This window comes from Phoxinus phoxinus, assembly GCF_949152265.1.
Source record: "Phoxinus phoxinus genome assembly, chromosome: 7".
Lineage (NCBI taxonomy): Eukaryota > Metazoa > Chordata > Actinopteri > Cypriniformes > Leuciscidae > Phoxinus > Phoxinus phoxinus.
Genome location: NC_136882.1, coordinates 10,361,927 through 10,384,111, shown reverse-complemented (window position 1 = coordinate 10,384,111; position 22,185 = coordinate 10,361,927). Strand labels below are relative to the sequence as shown.

The window sequence follows — 22,185 nt, the reverse complement described above, 5'->3', positions numbered from 1 at the left end:
GGAATTTTGCATCTATGACTCAAAATATTAGGCCTAGTTTTAAATTAATCATTAATTAAACGAGATTTAAATGTGTTTCCTCAATGTGTATTGTAGTAGGCCTGATTCTTTACATTTATAAAATATGTAATAATAAGGTAGGCTATTAATGAGGCCTGTCTTTATGGGTGACTATCGTTCCCAAGATTTTTTTAATAAGCCTACAAGTAAAAAATAAAATAGAGGTAGTCAGAAACGTGTCAAATTTACAGTCTCTCCTTCAGATATTAACCGATCACAGCCGTTTTATTATATTATTAATAATTTAATGCCAGGATGATATAACAATAATGACACACACACATATATGTATATATATATATATATATATTATTATTATTATTAAAATATATAAACTTTGCTGCCAGACTTAAATTATTACTCGCGTGCAAAGCCCGCGAAAGAACTTAGCCAGTATAAAAGCTGAAGTCTGTGCCCAGCGCGTGCACACACACACAGCCCGACTGCCGACTGCTGCTGAGAGAGGACTGATAACTTTTCTGGAGGTAAGTACTTTAATTATTCAATTTCTTTAAATTAACTTACTTTACAAATTATAACTACAAATATCAATGACATTTTAAAAAATGAACAAATTTAACAGAGACAAACAACCTGTTGCCGTTGAATCTGTTACGTCACTTGCGCTAATGGCGCAAATCAGATTGAGAGTAACTCTTTCGTGCCAGTGTCTGTCATGTTAACGTTTGGCCCTACTTAATAATGATAATAACAATAAAGTATATAAAAAAACGATTAATATCCTCTTGGATGCGAAAGTGAACTGAATCCGTTAGCTACACATAAGTTACGTTAACGTTACTCCTGAAGCGCGCACACTTCTCAGACAGCGCGTGAATAGCTCAAGCACCCACGGAAATGGCCGATCAACACTTACGGAAAAACACGATATTCTCCCTTAATTTTAACCGGTGGATCTCACAGTCTCGGCGCGTGTGGGCAGAAACATAAATCTGTGCCCATGTATCATATATCCGCCTGAGACCCAGCAAAGTTTTCCTTTGTAGATTACATTTTTTGAGACCTCAAAACACTCAGGGCTTTTCAGAGATACCTAATGTTTGGAATGTTCACCATGACAACCCCCTATCCCGACTGGATGACTAAATTCAGCACTCAATGGAAATATGATTTGATCAAATGAATCGTTTTTTGTTTTTGTTTTTTGCCATTTAAATCAGCATAATTCTTATATCGTTTGTCATAAATTCACATTTTAAGACAACGTTTTAAATAAGAATACGACGTTCTGTTATGAGGCATCCGTTTCATTCATGCCCACTGTAGAGGACACCTACTTGCTTGTCAGGCATTTTAGGAGACACAAGTGAATAGGAAAGAAATTATAGCATACATCAATATTTCTATGAGACATTATGAAAATGTTGTCAAGTTATTACTCATTATAGCTACCTTTTTTTCATTACATGTTGCCCAAAAAGACAAATGTTTCTTCTTTTTCTCCATTTTGCTTTTGTGTCAACAGAAACACCACAAAAGCTCTTTTAAGAGCTCTTTCAACCATTAAGCGTCTTCATCCATGTAAGTATATTTTTGAGACACTTTAGTATTTGGGTTTAAATTCTTTAAAGATACATCATCAGCCATGTCTTAACAGCTCAAGATGTTTCCCTTATTTGCACTTTATCTTAGCTGTCCATGTTAATGTTTATTTATCTCTCTTTACCAGTTAAAAATTGTGACTGATTGAAAATGATCTGCTAAAATGAGAAACATGGACATAATTAATGCAGTTTCTCGTGTTACCAAAATATTTTGCTGGTCAATAAATAAATAAAAATCCATATGATCCTCTACCACAATTTTATTCATCAATAATTATTTTTCTTTGACTTCTGCATGTCTAAATACAGACCTAGGTAATATTTGATATTACAGTCAGTCATTCCTTATTTTACCCATTTTTATTGTCTGCAAACAGATAATTGTCATTGTGGCGAGCAGGGCGAGGCCAGAGGGCCATGAGAGAACAGTGCGAGGCCGGTGGCTTGATTGGTAATGAGCGACGTGCAGGTGTCCCTCATTACCAATCACACGGCCCTCTGCCTCGCCACAGTCATCCTTTGCTGTAAGATGTTTTTAGGCACATAGTTTCACTTTAGATTGATTTTATATCATATTAGATTAATTTGCAGCATACATGCCTCATTCAACATTTTGGACTATACTGTAGTGGTTACTATATTATTTTTGTCATTTCCTTTTTTTTAGATTTTGCATCATCCTCCACAGTGATTTTTTTTTTCTTCTAACCACCCCTTATTTCAACTAAGCCTAAGGTAAGTTATCTTTTTTTAAGCAACACTTAAAGGTGTTTACAGTTCTGTCTGTACTAGTTATTTTCTCCTTAGTGCATATGTACTTAAACTCATGGAAGCATAAAATGAATTTATTATATTAAACAGAACTTTTAACAAGGCAAATTAAACTGATGACGTGGTATACCTGCGTTGTAACACAAATAAAAGGTCTTTGGATTTTCCCCTTACTTTAAAACGAATGCTTAATTCGTGGTTCATTTATTATTATTATTAATGAAAACACATCAACAATAAAGATAGTACAATGCCAAATTTGCTTATTATATCTCACATTAATGAAGCAAACTTTAAATTCAATATTAGTCCATGAGCAGAAAAAGTTAATACATTTAACTACAATCTACAATATACTACAATCACTTGACGTCATTGAACGGCTACTATCGTGCAAAACTGCAACCAATCCATTATTCATGATTAAAAATCTAAACTAAAAGATTAGTTTAGTACCATAATTAGTAAACCGTTATAAAATTGACTCGAGATCTGACGCTTCCAGTCAGCACCTCCTGTCTTTCACAAAAAAAACACACAAAAAAAATCTAAATTAATAAAACTCACTTTAAGATTCAAAATTTATCCTAGAATACCAAAATATAATAGATTTTTTTAATTTTAAATACCAACATTAAAGGAACACTCTTTTTTTTTTGGAAATAGGCTCTTTTTCCAGCTCCCCTAGAGTTAAACTATTGAGTTTTACCGTTTTCGAATCCATTCAGCCAATCTCCGGGTCTGATCATTGCGCTGCTGGTACGGCAGCAGTTCCTTGATTATTACGCAGGAATGAAAGTATAGTTCCTACTCATATTGGCCAATATCCAACTTTTAATTTTCTGTCGGTCTTAGTACACGATGTAACTAAAGAAGAGTCAAGTTTTAAATAGGAAAAATATCTAAACTCTTTGGTCATTTTTTTTTTAGAGGGATACTAACGGTCTAATCAGATTCAATGATCTATGCTAAGCTATGCTAAAAGTGCTACCGCCAGACCCGGAGATCGGCTGAATGGATTCGAAAACGGTAAAACTCAACTGTTTAACTCTAGGGGAGCTGGTCTTCAATCCTGCTCCTGGAGGGCCACTGTCCTGCAGAGTTTAGTTCCAACCCTAATCAAACACACCTGAATCAGTTCATCAATCTCTTCAGGATCGCTTGAAAATACAAAGGCAGGTGTGCTGAAGTAGGTTGGAACTAAACTCTGCAGGACAGTGGCCCTCCAGGAGCAGGATTGAAGACCAGTGCGTCTAGGGGAGCTGGAAAATGAGCCTATTTCCAAAAAAAGTGGAGTGTTCCTTTAACATTATAAAGACCCTATGGCTTCACGCAATTTTACTCTGTTATGAATGCAGCTAGGAAAAAATTGCAAATTCATTATTTAGGAATAAAATTCGACAAGATTAGTTTACTATTATAAGCTACAGTTATTACATTTATGAATTCAAATTTATTCACCTTATATGCAGAGATGAAGAATAGCTGCTCAATCACCACGAGATCTTCCATAATCGCACTCATCTCAACTCATCTCGCAAAGTCGTGATAGCTACACGGAAAGCACGTGAAAATCTAGTGCAGTTGTTTCAGCATGTAATTCTTCGTCTTCTGGTGTTTTATGGCGGATTGGCAAGCCAATGTAAAAGGTGCATTACCACCACCTACTGATCTGGAGTGTGGAGTGCACATAGATTTGGAAGAAGAAAAAAGGAGGAAAACAAAACCAAACTAGATTCGATCCACTGTAGCGCCAGTATGATAGCTATTAATTTCGGTAGTGAATACTGACACATGATCAGATATTCTTTTTGCAATTTTTATTTTAAATGTCAGGATGTATACGGCTGCTGTTCTACCAGACTCTGGCTCCTTTGACCTGTCTGTAAATACCTGTAATACAGAATAATACTCTTGACTTATATATTGTTTAATCACTGTCATTTTAAATGTTTATTTCCGGTTTATTTATTACTAGTAAAGGATGACAGAATTTTCATTTTTAGATGAAGTATCCCGTTAATTAATTTATTAATTTGCTGTCCTAATCTGCTGTTTCTCTCTCATTATAGGGTAGTGAACATCCTGAGCTTGAACTCAGTAGGGATATTCCTTGCATATTTAATTTGTGACTCAGTATATGGTTCACTAGTGATGAATTACAATGAACGCAGCAATCTTAGGAAAAGGGCCCTCAAAAGAGTTGACACTTTTCTTAAATCAGTGGACCATGAGGTGTATGAACATGATAATCTTAACAACTCTCCTGTTAGCATTCCTCCTGGTGGCATTTCCTCTGACTGCAGACATTCAGATATGAATCCTACTTGCATCTCTGTTAGTGAGAACAGCAGCTATGATTGTAGCAGTACTGGTGAAACAAACGATGAAAGTGATCTTAGAAGCAGCATTACTGACTGGGCACTTCGTTTTGGTGTATCTCTCATTGCACTTTCTGCTTTATTGGCAATCCTTAGAGTACATTTACCATTTCTGCCAAAAGATGGAAGGTCACTGTTAAAAACGAAAACGGAGTACAATGTGGAGATGATTGCTGGTGGATCTTTCCACTATTTTGGTATTGTCAATGCTTTCAGAAACACGTTGAGAAGTGTATGTTCTCGTTTTACAGACGGGCACACATTTAACATGCAGCTAAATTTTGACGGCCTCCCACTTTTCAAAAGTTCTTCAGTTCAACTTTGGCCTATTCTTGGCATGTTCAAAGGTCTATCTAAGAAACCTGTTGTTGTAGGTTTGTTTTGTGGGACCACTAAGCCAAAAAATCTCTCTGACTATCTTAGTCACTTAGTTTGCGAGTTGCAGAGTTTAGGAAGAGGTTTTGTTTTTGGTGGCAAGACTTTCTTTGTCAAGGTAACATCTATCATGTGTGATGCTCCAGCACGAGCCTTTATCAAAGGTATAAAATCTCACACAGGCTACTACGGCTGTGACAAATGTCAGCAGAAAGGTTCCTATATGAAACACCGCATGACATTTCCTGAGAACAATGCCTCCTGTAGAACAGATGAAGCTTTTCGACTAGGATTAGATGAGGAACACCATCTAACACACTGTCCTCTTCTAGAAACTGACATTGACATGGTAACTGGATTTCCTCATGATTACATGCACCTTGTGTGTTTGGGTGTAGTGAGACGTCTAACAGATCTGTGGTGTGGTGCAGTAGGCCCCCTGCGTACAAGGCTTTCGAGCATTCAAGTCTTGGGTATCTCTGAGAGACTAGTAGCATTGAAGGAGTTCATTCCAGCAGAGTTTGCCAGAAAGCCTAGGGCTCTCAGTGAGAGACTTCGTTGGAAGGCAACTGAATTCCGTCAACTGTTGTTGTACACAGGCCCTGTTGTTTTAAAGGGTGTGTTGCCTCGCCAGGTTTATGATAACTTTATGCTGTTGTCTGTTGCCATCTACATTCTGGCAAATTCAAAGTATTGTATCGAAATGAATGATTTGGCTCACTCCTTTTTGGTATCATTTGTTGAGCATTATGGCTTGTTGTATGGCAAAGAGATGGTGGTATACAATATTCATGGCTTGGTACATCTTGCTAGTGATGTAAAAGTGCATGGTCCTTTAGATGGCATATCTGGCTTCCCCTATGAAAACTTTCTTGGGGAGCTTAAGAGATTGGTAAGGAAGCCTCACAATCCACTTGCACAGATAATCCGCAGGCTGTCAGAACATGAGGAAAGGAACTGTTATTCCACTGATGAAATATCCCTAATGTGCCCCCATACAAATGGACCTGTACCACAAACACTGACAGAAGCAGTACATCAGTTCAGACAGCTTACTGTTGATGGTGTCATGCTGCGAATATCGAGCAAAGATGATTGCATTGCTGTTCATGGTAAAGTGATTTCAGTAAAAAACATCATTGCTTATGGGGGTAAAGAGTATGTGATGTTTCAAGAGTACAGAGAGAAGGAGGCCTTGTACACTTACCCTCTTGACTCCAGACAAATGGGAGTATTCATTGTGTCCAATTTGTCAACAGTGATGCACTTTACTGAGCTCACAAAGCCCTGGCAGAAGTGTGTGAGGTTGCCCGTGGGAGACAAATTTGCAGTCTTCCCCCTGACTCACATGTCTTAATATCACCAATTAATGTAAATAGTTCTTGAGAAGCAGTAACACCATCATTTCTGGATTATATTGTGGGACATGCTTTGTAAGTGGCATTTATATGAATTCGATTTTTTTTTTTATTAATCTAAATTAAGTCTAAAATTAATTACAACTCTTTTTCAGACAATGTATCATATCGTAATATTTGAAACAACAAATGAAGTCGAGGTTGTCCCCCAAAATTGGGTAAGGGACAATGTTTGTATGTGGCCTCCATACAAATATGAAGATCGAGTTAAAGCCATAAAATCAATGGTAAAGCCAGGACCATCCTGGACTCCCTTCAAAATCCGGATTATTTTGACTAGAGGTACATATATCCTTAGCTTGCACCTATGGGTCAGATTTACTAACAGCTTGCACCAGCACAAACCCTCTTTTGGTGTCAGGATTTATTAAAGAGACACAAAAATTAGCACAGAAAAGGCATGTTTGCCTTGTTGCATATGCATTTGTAAGAGTTTTCCTTTTAGACTCATGTAGATTCATGCAGAATCATTCAGATTAATTTAAGGTTATTCACTAAGGTTTGTGCTAGTGAATTTATTGGTATTTGCACCATTATTTACCACCCCAAAAAAGAGATTGTGCTGTAACGCTAATTTTGCCTATTTAAATCTGGCCCTAAGACTTTTTTTTATTTTCTCACATTATTTATTCATCATTTCTCAATATGTAATGTATTTTTTCGTTTGCTTCACAGAAACTTTGTTGTTTGTTTGTTTATCTATACAGAAACATATGAAGAAGCTCGCCAAAAACTACCTGAGGCAGAAATAAACACAGACCTTACAGACGTGGACTCACCCCCCGTGAGAAGAAAAAGACAAATGTAAATACAGCTCATACAGAGCAGAGTATAGCTGCTGAATGAGGACAATAAATTGAATAATCTTTGTTTTTTTGTGTGATTTTTTTTCATCAGTAAAAGGGCACGTTTTTTCGATGACAGTGAAACTGAGGATGAGGCAAACTTTCCACTTCCAGCAGCCCCAGAAGTGCAAATCATCCCCATCAGGGAATGTAAGATTGGCCAATTTGTGCAACATAGTTCTATTAATATGTTTAATTAACACATTTGTTTTTTTTTGTGGATTCATTTAAAGAATACTATCATCAGTTCTGGAAATACACTTTTGCCTTTGAATAAGTAGGGCTGTCACAAACGATTATTTTTTGTAATCGGTTGATTATGCTCTGCTTGCATGCTCTGAGAATGTCTTTCTAGGACTATACTGTATTTTGATAATTGGTCAAAAAATAAATCTGATTCTGTTGCATAGAACTGAGTAAAGAATAATATATTGATTTCAATATATTGATATTTCATATTATTTTAATATGGGCCTATTTTCTGTCCAATTTTAGTGTTACTCTAAATATAATTGTGGCTATTTTATTTTATTGACTTATCATTAAAAAAGTCTAATAATAATACAATTATGCAAAAAATTAGATTAATATAGTTAAAAAAGAAAAAAATCTTTTCGATTTCAGTTTTCGGCCAAGTGCATCCAGAAGTTTCGTTTTGGCCCAGAATTGTAATTTCGGTGCATCCCTACTTAAAATACATATATAAAAACAATGAGGCAATACAATTGGTTCAAATAAAACAGGGCTCTACATTAAGCCTTGTCATGTGCTTGTCCTTTGGACAAGTAAATTGGTAATTCACTAGGATTTTTTTGTGTTGTAAATATAATTTATTTTGAAGCAATATTCTCATCAGCTTTGATATATCTAAATCTGCATATTTGTGATATTTTTACATTTAAAGGGCATTTCCCCCCTAATCTTATTAAATGTATGCTTCATTGTTCATTTTAAATTCTTACATTTGATCAATAAATTACATTTGAATAATGACACTATAGGGCTGTTAGAAATAAATTTTTACCGCAGTATGTTTACTGAGTTTCTTTGTGTGTGCTGCACTCATTTGGTTTGATTTCTCGAGAGGCAGCACAAGCCTCAACAGCGCAAACCTTACTGTTAGTACATTATTATCATTCACTTTCGATCTCCACACACCAAATTATTGTAGAATCATTATCTCACTTTTTCCTGTACAGCTACCAGCAGAGCAGGGAATTACTCTCAACCACTGGCCAGAGAGGAGGCAGAGACTATGAATTGTGAGTATTTGAAAACACAGGACATGCAAGTTACAGAGTAGATATGCATGCCACCGCAGACAAATAAAACATCAATTTGATATCAGTTAGACTTAAACTAGCCTCAAAGCTACTGAACATTGACCTCACCAATTTCTCCCACATTGACCTCACCAATTTCTCCCACTTTTTTCCTGTACAGCTACCAGCAGAGCAGGGAATTACTCTCAACCACTGGCCAGAGAGGAGGCAGAGACTATGAATTGTGAGTATTTGAAAACACAGGACATGCAAGTTACAGAGTAGATATGCATTCCACCGCAGACAAATAAAACATCAATTTGATATCAGTTAGACTTAAACTTGCCTCAAAGCTCCTGAACATTGACCTCACCAATTTCTCCCACTTTTTTCCTCTACAGCTACCAGCAGAGCAGGGAATTACTCTCAACCACTGGCCAGAGAGAAGGCAGAGACTATGAATTGTGAGTATTTGAAAACACAGGACATGTAATGATGCTTTTTAGCTTAAAGATTGTGTTAATATCTTTGTGTTGTGTTAATATCTAATGTTAGCCAAATTCAGGGGTGACACTATATTTTTGGCTTGTTTTGATGCCATCAGGGCGCCAAAAACCAATGAGCAGCAACCAAAGGAGGACATCAACACCTGTGAAACAGACATCAGTAACCTGTAAATTTACACTCAGACTTTTTCTTCCCATTTAACCCATACCCATATTTTACCCATATAACATGTGCTAAAAGCTACTGCTAAACTTTGACATTTGCCACTAATTATCCTTTACAGCAAGGAATCGCACCCCACACAGACATGGAGAGGCAGAAGTCTTAAGTTGTAAGTATATACTGTGTCAGTTCACTAACACAACATTCAAATCTTACAGGTTTACCCATATATCCAAAATACTGTTACACAACATGCGTTATCTTACTCAACTATTTAAGTTCTAAAACTGACCATGCTGAACCAAGAAGGACATTTTGACAGAATTTTTTCTAATTTGACAGTTTAAGCGCAATAATCCACTAATTATGGTACTTGCAACTCACAAGCTGTTTGAGAGACGGCTTGTGCTCGTCACTGATATAGATCAGTGGTGTGCACGCTTTTGACATAAAAACATACATTCTTTGCAATCTTGCATTGAGGAATTTGATCATTTGAATTGTTTGACATTTCTATCATGACATTTGGCACATTGTGATGAGCCATGACCCATCCTCACTTACAAAAACTGAGAAGCTCTTTTACACCCAAACACGATACTCTCACCTATTACCAATTCACCTGCTCATTCCAGTGTTTCAAAAGAGTTGGATAATCTAACTTGGATTATCTTTTCACTTTTAATTTGCCTCTGTCCCAACTTTTTTTGTGGTGTGCTGCAGGTTAAAGAGAATTAACAAATCACTGATTCTTGATTTTATTGCATTTTACAAAATGTCCCAACTTTTCTGGAAATGGGTTTGTATTTTGTGAACTTCATGTTGGAAAGAAAAGTTAAAGTCCTTTAGTGTTACCTTCCTCCATTCTTAGTCAGTGGGATGGTCACATTCAGGAGGGCAAAATCAGCAACAACAGTTGATTAGTGTGTCAGCTCCCCTCAAATAGTTGTTTCAAGTTGCATGTGGTGATGGCTGACACAGAAGTCTGATAAAGTCTGTGAAACCTGTGGAGTTCCACTAATTGGTCACTAGTATAAATGAACGCAGTGTGCTCTAGCTAAAAACAGGTGAATTTAATTAATACTGAAAACCCACATTAACCATTAGTTACCTTTTAAAAAAACGTATGTACAACCAAATCTGCAGAGCCCTATAGTAAAAATAAGAATTTTACTTCCTTCTACTGTCATTTAACATGTTCAAACTAATTTCTTACCTGTTGTGTTCCCCTCTTTAGCATCATCCCACACTGATTTCAGTGAAGGTAGGTGAAATTTTCTATAATTTTTTTTTATACAGTGATATGCAGTTTTTCTTTATAGCTTTTTTTCTTTTTTATAGCTTGGATACGCAAAATTCTTGCAAACCAAGAAATGATCAAAGAACAGATGGGCACATTGGTTAAATTGGTCTACGACCTCAAAAAATTATCAACTACAGAAGACAGCCCAACATTAAACACAGACTGTTTTCCACTGTCAAGTTTCCAACAACTTCAAGTCATTGAGGGGCAGCTGCAGCAGGAAGACTACAAGACAGCTGTGGTAAGATTTCATATTTCAATAGAAATTATTTACTCCAATCAATTAACTCAGTGTCAGTGTTTTCATCTTTTGCTCATTGTGAATGGTACAGTAGGTAGTCAACCAAATGTTAAAGCCATATCCATACTGGCTGGGCCGGTTCGACATGGAATGGTTAAGCAACAAGAAAGGTTTGGCCCGATGGTGAAAAAGTACTTGAAAATTGTATGCGTTCACTTAGGGCTGTAAACGATTAATCGCAATTAATCGAATCCAAAATAAAAGTTTGTGTTTACATAATATATATGTGTGTGTATTGTGTATAATTATTTTGTATATATAAATACACACACGCATACATATTTGAGAAATATTTGCATTTATATACTGCATATATATATATTTTATATGATTTATATTATATATAAATAGAACTATCTTATATAAATAACACATTTTTCTTAAATATATACATGTGTGTGTGTGTGTATATATATATATATATATATATATATATATATATATATATACAAAATAATTACAATACACACACATATATTATGTAAACAAACTTTTAATTTGGATTCGATTAATCGTTTACAGCCTACTCACTCTAACTGATTTGCTAAAATTAAAATGTGGATGGTGATAGTTAGCACTAACCAATGAGATTGCTGGTTGTGAATAAGTTTCTCCTACTGCTTAAGGAACTGTAATGGTTTTTGCTTGTTCTTAAAGGGATAGTTCACCCAAAAATGAAAATTAGCCCATGATTTACTCATCCTCAAGTTATCCTAGTGTATATGACATTTTTCTTTCAGACGAACAGAGTTACATTAAAACATGTCCTGGCTCTCCCAAGCTTTATAATGGCAGTTAATGCCTGTATTTTCCAAGTCCATTTTTTTGAAGGCCGTCTGCCGGAAGCTTGTTATTTTAGTCGATAAAGTTTTCATTATGGATATTTTTCTTACACTAATGCATCGCTTCATAAGGCCTTTATAAACCCCCCATAGCTGTATGGAGCACTTTTATGATGGATGGACACTCTTTGATCCACTTCAAAACAGAAACGGCTATTCACTCCCATTATAAAGCTTGGAAGAGCCAGGAATTTTTTTTTGGGGTGAACTATAATTCCAAATGAACTCAAGTTATTTTGATAGGGAAAAGCCCACACAGTTTTTGTACATTCCAATCAAGGATGATTTTTGACGCTTGTTTCTTCATTTGGGCATACATTTATTTTTACAGATAAACACGTTAGCATTGAGGGGAGGCACAACCGTCAAAGAGAGCGTATGGCGGATTCTCAGCTTCCTCCTTTCAAATGACATGGCCCGTCAGATTAACTGGAGGGGGATCAATGGAAAGGCTGCATTTAAAGACACCTCTCTAAAACCTGTAATTAATGGTATGGCTTTCTGAAAATAACTACTGTGATTTTATTCATATTGTTTGGTGTCAGCTAAACAATTTCCCTATAAATGATAGATTTATAATAAATAACAATAATTATTTGCTTATTTACTGTTGTTCATATATGTGTCATTGTAGCTGCTGTCAGAAGAAACCGGTTAACTGCCACCGCAACAGACCAAGAAATTGAGCATTGGACCAAAAGATGGCTGCAGCTTGCCGCAGACCGGGACGGAGGCCGTCGAGCAAGACAAAAAAATTAAGATTTTTTCCTGGTTCTGATCGCTCGCCCTTGACCTTGTTCGCCCTGCCTGTTCAACGGACTCCCCTTTTGCCCTGCTCTCATTTTAAACTGTTCATCTGTTGATTCTCCACATTGTTTTATTTATCTTCTCCTGGTTCTGACACTTGCTCGCCATTGACCTTGTTAATGTGTAGACCTTGGTCTAATGTTTTCTTTGGACTGGTTTCTGGCAGTCCTCCCCTTCTGGACCTCTGCCTGTTTTATTTTGTATATTATTTATTATATTTATATAATATAAATATTATATAATATATATAATATTTATTTATATAATATATATAATATTTATTTATATATAATATTTATTTATATAATATTTATTTATATATAATATTTATTTATATATATTTATTGTTTCCTATTTTTGATTTATATATATAAATATTTAAATGTATTTATCAATTTTTTACATTTATTAAATCACTTTTGACTATACAATTATTTGAGTATTTTCTTTATTATAGGATAATTAGATCTGGGCCAAATCTGGCCTAGATGTGGCCCATGCCATTTTCTGAGATGTGGCCCACATTTGGCCCAGATGTGGCCCATGCCATTTTCTGAGATGTGGCCCATGCCATTTCTGAGATGTGGCCCAGATGTGGCCCATGCCATTTCTGAGATGTGGCCCAGATGTGGCCCATGCCATTTCTGAGATGTGGCCCAGATGTGGCCCATGCCATTTCTGAGATGTGGCCCAGATGTGGCCCATGCCATTTCTGAGATGTGGCCCACATCTGCTCCGATTGTGGCTGACTTCTAGCTGCCACACTCAGGTTGAGTCATCGCCGTCATTCCATGCGGTATGTGGGCCAGAACAATGTGGAAGATGTGGGCCACAACTGGGCCAGATGTCATTTGCTATCTGGGTATGTATTGAAAGTTCAAGATTGACCATTATTTGGCCAAAAATATGTTCCTTGGGTCAAATATGGACTTATTTTTTGGCTGACGTAACATAAGAAGGAGTCTCTGAGTATGTATAGAAAGTTCAATTTCGAGGATTCTATCGCCGTAGATATTTTCCTTGGGTCAAATATGGACTTCTGTATGGCTGATTTAACATCAGAATGAGTCTTTGAGTATGTATTGAAAGTTCAAGATTGACCATTATTTGGCCAAAAATATGTTCCCTGGGTCAAATATGGACTTCTTTTTTGGCTGACGTAATATCAAATGGAGTCTCTGAGTATGTATAGAAAGTTCAATATCGAGGATTCTATTGCCATAAATATTTTCCTTGGGTCAAATATGGACTTCTGTATGGCTGATTTAACATCAGAATGAGTCTTTGAGTATGTATTGAAAGTTCAAGATTGACCATTATTTGGCCAAAAATATGTTCCTTGGGTCAAATATAGACTTTTTTTTTTTGCTGACGTAACATCAGAAGGAGTCTTTGAGTATGTATAGAAAGTTCAATATCGAGGATTCTATTGCCGTAAATATTTTCCTTGGGTCAAATATGGACTTCTGTATGGCTGATTTAACATCAGAATGAGTCTTTAAGTATGTATTGAAAGTTCAAGATTGACCATTATTTGGCCAAAAATATGTTCCTTGGGTCAAATATGGACTTTTTTTTGGCTGACGTAACATCAGAAGGAGTCTTTGAGTATGTATTGAAAGTTCAAGATTGACCATTATTTGGCCAAAGATATGTTCCTTGAGTCAAATAAGGACTTATTTTTTGGATGACGTAATATCAAATGGAGTCTCTGAGTATGTATAGAAAGTTCAATATCGAGGATTCTATTGCCGTAAATATTTTCCTTGGGTCAAATATGGACTTCTGTATGGCTGATTTAACATCAGAATGAGTCTTTGAGTATGTATTGAAAGTTCAAGATTGACCATTATTTGGCCAAAAATATGTTCCTTGGGTCAAATATGGACTTTTTTTTTTTGCTGACGTAACATCAGAAGGAGTCTTTGAGTATGTATAGAAAGTTCAATATCGAGGATTCTATTGCCGTAAATATTTTCCTTGGGTCAAATATGGACTTCTGTATGGCTGATTTAACATCAGAATGAGTCTTTAAGTATGTATTGAAAGTTCAAGATTGACCATTATTTGGCCAAAAATATGTTCCTTGGGTCAAATATGGACTTTTTTTTGGCTGACGTAACATCAGAAGGAGTCTTTGAGTATGTATTGAAAGTTCAAGATTGACCATTATTTGGCCAAAGATATGTTCCTTGAGTCAAATAAGGACTTATTTTTTGGCTGACGTAACATCAGGAGTCTTTGAGTATGTATAGAAAGTTCAAGATTGACTATTATTTGGCCAGAAATATGTTCCTTGGGTCAAATATGGACTTATTTTTTGGCTGACGTAACATCAGGAGTCTTTGAATATGTATAGAAAGTTCAAGATTGACTATTATTTGGCCAAAAATATGTTCCTTGGGTCAAATATGGACTTATGTTTTGGCTGACATAACATCAGGAGTGTTTGAGTATGTATCGAAAGTTCAAGATTGACTATTATTTGGCCAAAAATATGTTCCTTGGGTCAAAAATGGACTTATTTTTTGGCTGACGTAACATCAGGAGTCTTTGAGTATGTATAGAAAGTTCAAGATTGACTATTATTTGGCCAAAAATATGTTCCTTGGGTCAAATATGGACTTCTTTGTTGGCTGACGTAACATCAGGAGTCTTTGAGTATGTATAGAAAGTTCAAGATTGACTATTATTTGGCCAGAAATATGTTCCTTGGGTCAAATATGGACTTATTTTTTGGCTGACGTAACATCAGGAGTGTTTGAATATGTATAGAAAGTTCAAGATTGACTATTATTTGGCCAAAAATATGTTCCTTGGGTCAAATATGGACTTATGTTTTGGCTGACAAAACATCAGGAGTGTTTGAGTATGTATCGAATGTTCAAGATTGACTATTATTTGGCCAAAAATATGTTCCTTGGGTCAAAAATGGACTTATTTTTTGGCTGACGTAACATCAGGAGTATTTGAGTATGTATAGAAAGTTCAAGATTGACTATTATTTGGCCAAAAATATGTTCCTTGGGTCAAATATGGACTTATTTTTTGGCTGACATAACATCAGGAGTCTTTGAGTATGTATTGAAAGTTCAAGATTGACCATTATTTGGCCAAAAATATGTTCCTTGGGTCAAATATGGACTTATTTTTTGGCTGACGTAACATAAGAAGGAGTCTTTGAGTATGTATTGAAAGTTCAAGATTGACCATTATTTGGCCAAAAATATGTTCCCTGGGTCAAATATGGACTTATTTTTTGGCTGACGTAACATCAGGGGTCTTTGAGTATGTGTAGAAAGTTCAAGATTGACTATTATTTGGCCAAAAAATATGTTCCTTGGGTCAAAATAGACTTATTTTTTGGCTGACGTAACATCAGGAGTCTTTGAGTATGTATAGAAATTTCAAGATTGACTATTATTTGTCAAAAAATATGTTCCTTGAGTCAAATATGGACTTTTTTTTTGGCTGACGTAACATCAGGAGTCTCTTAGTATGTATAGAAAGTTCAAGATTGACTATTATTTGGCCAAAAATATGTTCCTTGGGTCAAATATGGACTTATTTTTTGGCTGACGTAACTTCAGGAGTCTTTGAGTATGTATTGAAAGTTCAAGATTGACCATTATTTGGCCAAAGATATGTTCCTTGGGTCAAATATGGACTTTTTTTTGGCTGACGTAACATCAGGAGTCTTTGAGTATGTATAGAAAGTTCAAGATTGACTATTATTTGGCCAAAAATATGTTCCTTGGGTCAAATATGGACTTATGTTTTGGCTGACATAACATCAGGAGTGTTTGAGTATGTATTGAAAGTTCAAGATTGACTATTATTTGGCCAAAAATATGTTCCTTGGGTCAAAAATGGACTTATTTTTTGGCTGACGTAACATCAGGAGTATTTGAGTATGTATAGAAAGTTCAAGATTGACTATTATTTGGCCAAAAATATGTTCCTTGGGTCAAATATGGACTTATTTTTGGCTGACATAACATCAGGAGTCTTTGAGTATGTATTGAAAGTTCAAGATTGACCATTATTTGGCCAAAAATATGTTCCTTGGGTCAAAATGGACTTATTTTTTGGCTGACGTAACAATAGGAGTCTTTGAGTATGTATTGAAAGTTCAAGATTGACCATTAATTGGCCAAAAATATGTTCCTTGGGTCCAAATAGACTTATTTTTTGGCTGACGTAAAATCAGGAGTCTTTGAATATGTATAGAAATTTCAAGATTGACTATTATTTGTCAAAAAATATTTTCCTTGAGTCAAATATGGACTTTTTTTTTGGCTGACGTAACATCAGGAGTCTCTTAGTATGTATAGAAAGTTCAAGATTGACTATTATTTGGCCAAAAATATGTTCCTTGGGTCAAATATGGACTTATTTTTTGGCTGACATAACATCAGGAGTCTTTAAATATGTATTGAAAGTTCAAGATTGACCATTATTTGGCCAAAAATATGTTCCTCGGGTAAAATATGGACTTATTTTTTGCCTGACGTAACATAAGGAGTCTTTGAGTATGTATTGAAAGTTCAAGATTGACCATTATTTGGCCAAAAATATGTTCCTTGGGTCAAATATGGACTTATTTTTTGGCTGACGTAACATAAGAAGGAGTCTCTGAGTATGTATAGAAAGTTCAATTTCGAGGATTCTATCGCCGTAGATATTTTCCTTGGGTCAAATATGGACTTCTGTATGGCTGATTTAACATCAGAATGAGTCTTTGAGTATGTATTGAAAGTTCAAGATTGACCATTATTTGGCCAAAAATATGTTCCCTGGGTCAAATATGGACTTCTTTTTTGGCTGACGTAATATCAAATGGAGTCTCTGAGTATGTATAGAAAGTTCAATATCGAGGATTCTATTGCCGTAAATATTTTCCTTGGGTCAAATATGGACTTCTGTATGGCTGATTTAACATCAGAATGAGTCTTTGAGTATGTATTGAAAGTTCAAGATTGACCATTATTTGGCCAAAAATATGTTCCTTGGGTCAAATATGGACTTTTTTTTTTTGCTGACGTAACATCAGAAGGAGTCTTTGAGTATGTATAGAAAGTTCAATATCGAGGATTCTATTGCCGTAAATATTTTCCTTGGGTCAAATATGGACTTCTGTATGGCTGATTTAACATCAGAATGAGTCTTTAAGTATGTATTGAAAGTTCAAGATTGACCATTATTTGGCCAAAAATATGTTCCTTGGGTCAAATATGGACTTTTTTTTGGCTGACGTAACATCAGAAGGAGTCTTTGAGTATGTATTGAAAGTTCAAGATTGAACATTATTTGGCCAAAGATATGTTCCTTGAGTCAAATAAGGACTTATTTTTTGGATGACGTAACATCAGGAGTCTTTGAGTATGTATAGAAAGTTCAAGATTGACTATTATTTGGCCAAAAATATGTTCCCTGGGTCAAATAAGGACTTCTTTGTTGGCTGACGTAACATCAGGAGTCTTTGAGTATGTATAGAAAGTTCAAGATTGACTATTATTTGGCCAGAAATATGTTCCTTGGGTCAAATATGGACTTATTTTTTGGCTGACGTAACATCAGGAGTCTTTGAATATGTATAGAAAGTTCAAGATTGACTATTATTTGGCCAAAAATATGTTCCTTGGGTCAAATATGGACTTATGTTTTGGCTGACATAACATCAGGAGTGTTTGAGTATGTATCGAAAGTTCAAGATTGACTATTATTTGGCCAAAAATATGTTCCTTGGGTCAAAAATGGACTTATTTTTTGGCTGACGTAACATCAGGAGTCTTTGAGTATGTATAGAAAGTTCAAGATTGACTATTATTTGGCCAAAAATATGTTCCTTGGGTCAAATATGGACTTCTTTGTTGGCTGACGTAACATCAGGAGTCTTTGAGTATGTATAGAAAGTTCAAGATTGACTATTATTTGGCCAGAAATATGTTCCTTGGGTCAAATATGGACTTATTTTTTGGCTGACGTAACATCAGGAGTCTTTGAATATGTATAGAAAGTTCAAGATTGACTATTATTTGGCCAAAAATATGTTCCTTGGGTCAAATATGGACTTATGTTTTGGCTGACATAACATCAGGAGTGTTTGAGTATGTATCGAAAGTTCAAGATTGACTATTATTTGGCCAAAAATATGTTCCTTGGGTCAAAAATGGACTTATTTTTTGGCTGACGTAACATCAGGAGTATTTGAGTATGTATAGAAAGTTCAAGATTGACTATTATTTGGCCAAAAATATGTTCCTTGGGTCAAATATGGACTTATTTTTTGGCTGACATAACATCAGGAGTCTTTGAGTATGTATTGAAAGTTCAAGATTGACCATTATTTGGCCAAAAATATGTTCCTTGGGTCAAATATGGACTTATTTTTTGGCTGACGTAACATAAGAAGGAGTCTTTGAGTATGTATTGAAAGTTCAAGATTGACCATTATTTGGCCAAAAATATGTTCCTTGGGTCAAATATGGACTTATTTTTTGGCTGACGTAACATCAGGGGTCTTTGAGTATGTTTAGAAAGTTCAAGATTGACTATTATTTGGCCAAAAAATATGTTCCTTGGGTCAAAATAGACTTATTTTTTGGCTGACGTAACATCAGGAGTCTTTGAGTATGTATAGAAATTTCAAGATTGACTATTATTTGTCAAAAATTATGTTCCTTGAATCAAATATGGACTTTTTTTTTGGCTGACGTAACATCAGGAGTCTCTTAGTATGTATAGAAAGTTCAAGATTGACTATTATTTGGCCAAAAATATGTTCCTTGGGTCAAATATGGACTTATTTTTTGGCTGACGTAACTTCAGGAGTCTTTGAGTATGTATTGAAAGTTCAAGATTGACCATTATTTGGCCAAAGATATGTTCCTTGGGTCAAATATGGACTTTTTTTTGGCTGACGTAACATCAGGAGTCTTTGAGTATGTATAGAAAGTTCAAGATTGACTATTATTTGGCCAAAAATATGTTCCTTGGGTCAAATATGGACTTATGTTTTGGCTGACATAACATCAGGAGTGTTTGAGTATGTATTGAAAGTTCAAGATTGACTATTATTTGGCCAAAAATATGTTCCTTGGGTCAAAAATGGACTTATTTTTTGGCTGACGTAACATCAGGAGTATTTGAGTATGTATAGAAAGTTCAAGATTGACTATTATTTGGCCAAAAATATGTTCCTTGGGTCAAATATGGACTTATTTTTGGCTGACATAACATCAGGAGTCTTTGAGTATGTATTGAAAGTTCAAGATTGACCATTAATTGGCCAAAAATATGTTCCTTGGGTCCAAATAGACTTATTTTTTGGCTGACATAAAATCAGGAGTCTTTGAATATGTATAGAAATTTCAAGATTGACTATTATTTGTCAAAAAATATTTTCCTTGAGTCAAATATGGACTTTTTTTTTGGCTGACGTAACATCAGGAGTCTCTTAGTATGTATAGAAAGTTCAAGATTGACTATTATTTGGCCAAAAATATGTTCCTTGGGTCAAATATGGACTTATTTTTTGGCTGACATAACATCAGGAGTCTTTAAATATGTATTGAAAGTTCAAGATTGACCATTATTTGGCCAAAAATATGTTCCTCGGGTAAAATATGGACTTATTTTTTGGCTGACGTAACATAAGGAGTCTTTGAGTATGTATTGAAAGTTCAAGATTGACCATTATTTGGCCAAAAATATGTTCCTTGGGTCAAATATGGACTTATTTTTTGGCTGACGTAACATAAGAAGGAGTCTTTGAGTATGTATTGAAAGTTCAAGATTGACCATTATTTGGCCAAAAATATGTTCCTTGGGTCAAATATGGACTTCTTTTTTGGCTGACGTAATATCAAATGGAGTCTCTGAGTATGTATAGAAAGTTCAATTTCGAGGATTCTATCGCCGTAGATATTTTCCTTGGGTCAAATATGGACTTCTGTATGGCTGATTTAACATCAGAATGAGTCTTTGAGTATGTATTGAAAGTTCAAGATTGACCATTATTTGGCCAAAAATATGTTCCCTGGGTCAAATATGGACTTCTTTTTTGGCTGACGTAATATCAAATGGAGTCTCTGAGTATGTATAGAAAGTTCAATATCGAGGATTCTATTGCCGTAAATATTTTCCTTGGGTCAAATATGGACTTCTGTATGGCTGATTTAACATCAGAATGAGTCTTTGAGTATGTATTGAAAGTTCAAGATTGACCATTATTTGGCCAAAAATATATTCCTTGGGTCAAATATGGACTTTTTTTTTTGCTGACGTAACATCAGAAGGAGTCTTTGAGTATGTATAGAAAGTTCAATATCGAGGATTCTATTGCCGTAAATATTTTCCTTGGGTCAAATATGGACTTCTGTATGGCTGATTTAACATCAGAATGAGTCTTTGAGTATGTATTGAAAGTTCAAGATTGACCATTATTTGGCCAAAAATATGTTCCTTGGGTCAAATATGGACTTTTTTTTTGGCTGACGTAACATCAAAAGGAGTCTTTGAGTATGTATTGAAAGTTCAAGATTGACCATTATTTGGCCAAAGATATGTTCCTTGAGTCAAATAAGGACTTATTTTTTGGATGACGTAACATCAGGAGTCTTTGAGTATGTATAGAAAGTTCAAGATTGACTATTATTTGGCCAAAAATATGTTCCTTGGGTCAAATATGGACTTCTTTGTTGGCTGACGTAACATCAGGAGTCTTTGAGTATGTATAGAAAGTTCAAGATTGACTATTATTTGGCCAGAAATATGTTCCTTGGGTCAAATATGGACTTATTTTTTGGCTGACGTAACATCAGGAGTCTTTGAATATGTATAGAAAGTTCAAGATTGACTATTATTTGGCCAAAAATATGTTCCTTGGGTCAAATATGGACTTATGTTTTGGCTGACATAACATCAGGAGTGTTTGAGTATGTATCGAAAGTTCAAGATTGACTATTATTTGGCCAAAAATATGTTCCTTGGGTCAAAAATGGACTTATTTTTTGGCTGACGTAACATCAGGAGTATTTGAGTATGTATAGAAAGTTCAAGATTGACTATTATTTGGCCAAAAATATGTTCCTTGGGTCAAATATGGACTTATTTTTTGGCTGACATAACATCAGGAGTCTTTGAGTATGTATTGAAAGTTCAAGATTGACCATTATTTGGCCAAAAATATGTTCCTTGGGTCAAATATGGACTTATTTTTTGGCTGACGTAACATCAGGGGTCTTTGAGTATGTGTAGAAAGTTCAAGATTGACTATTATTTGGCCAAAAAATATGTTCCTTGGGTCAAAATAGACTTATTTTTTGGCTGACGTAACATCAGGAGTCTGAGTATGTATAGAAATTTCAAGATTGACTATTATTTGTCAAAAAATATGTTCCTTGAGTCAAATATGGACTTTTTTTTTGGCTGACGTAACATCAGGAGTCTCTTAGTATGTATAGAAAGTTCAAGATTGACTATTATTTGGCCAAAAATATGTTCCTTGGGTCAAATATGGACTTATTTTTTGGCTGACGTAACTTCAGGAGTCTTTGAGTATGTATAGAAAGTTCAAGATTGA

The 22,185-nt window shown here is 35.2% G+C and overlaps 1 protein-coding gene across 6 annotated transcripts; it reads left to right on the top strand.

The window, feature by feature from the left end:
* Positions 1–487: 487 nt before the first annotated feature.
* Positions 488–12,782, top strand: LOC307001911 (uncharacterized protein). 6 transcript variants are annotated; one of them, XM_079618961.1, is made up of 15 exons: positions 488–545; positions 1,547–1,602; positions 2,293–2,360; positions 6,666–6,852; positions 7,278–7,374; positions 7,468–7,565; positions 8,615–8,677; positions 8,859–8,921; positions 9,079–9,141; positions 9,282–9,350; positions 9,468–9,515; positions 10,584–10,610; positions 10,688–10,890; positions 12,124–12,283; positions 12,427–12,782. In XM_079618961.1, exons 4-15 carry the CDS (start codon positions 6,669–6,671, stop codon positions 12,549–12,551), a joined length of 1,200 nt encoding a protein of 399 aa, XP_079475087.1. In that variant the 5' UTR covers positions 488–545; positions 1,547–1,602; positions 2,293–2,360; positions 6,666–6,668; the 3' UTR covers positions 12,552–12,782. The 6 variants fall into 6 exon arrangements, 5 of the variants coding, with proteins under 5 accessions (XP_079475087.1, XP_079475090.1, XP_079475089.1 ...); XM_079618964.1 differs by lacking the exon at positions 8,615–8,677; XM_079618963.1 differs by lacking the exon at positions 8,859–8,921.
* Positions 12,783–22,185: the final 9,403 nt, after the last annotated feature.

Coding starts and splice junctions, on each gene's coding strand:
- LOC307001911 (XM_079618961.1), top strand. CDS start 6,669: ATGTATCATATCGTAATATTTGAAACAACAAATGAAGTCGAGGTTGTC. Junction 8,678..8,858: donor GGAGGCAGAGACTATGAATT/GTGAGTATTTGA, acceptor TTTCCTGTACAG/CTACCAGCAGAGCAGGGAAT. Junction 12,284..12,426: donor TCTAAAACCTGTAATTAATG/GTATGGCTTTCT, acceptor GTGTCATTGTAG/CTGCTGTCAGAAGAAACCGG.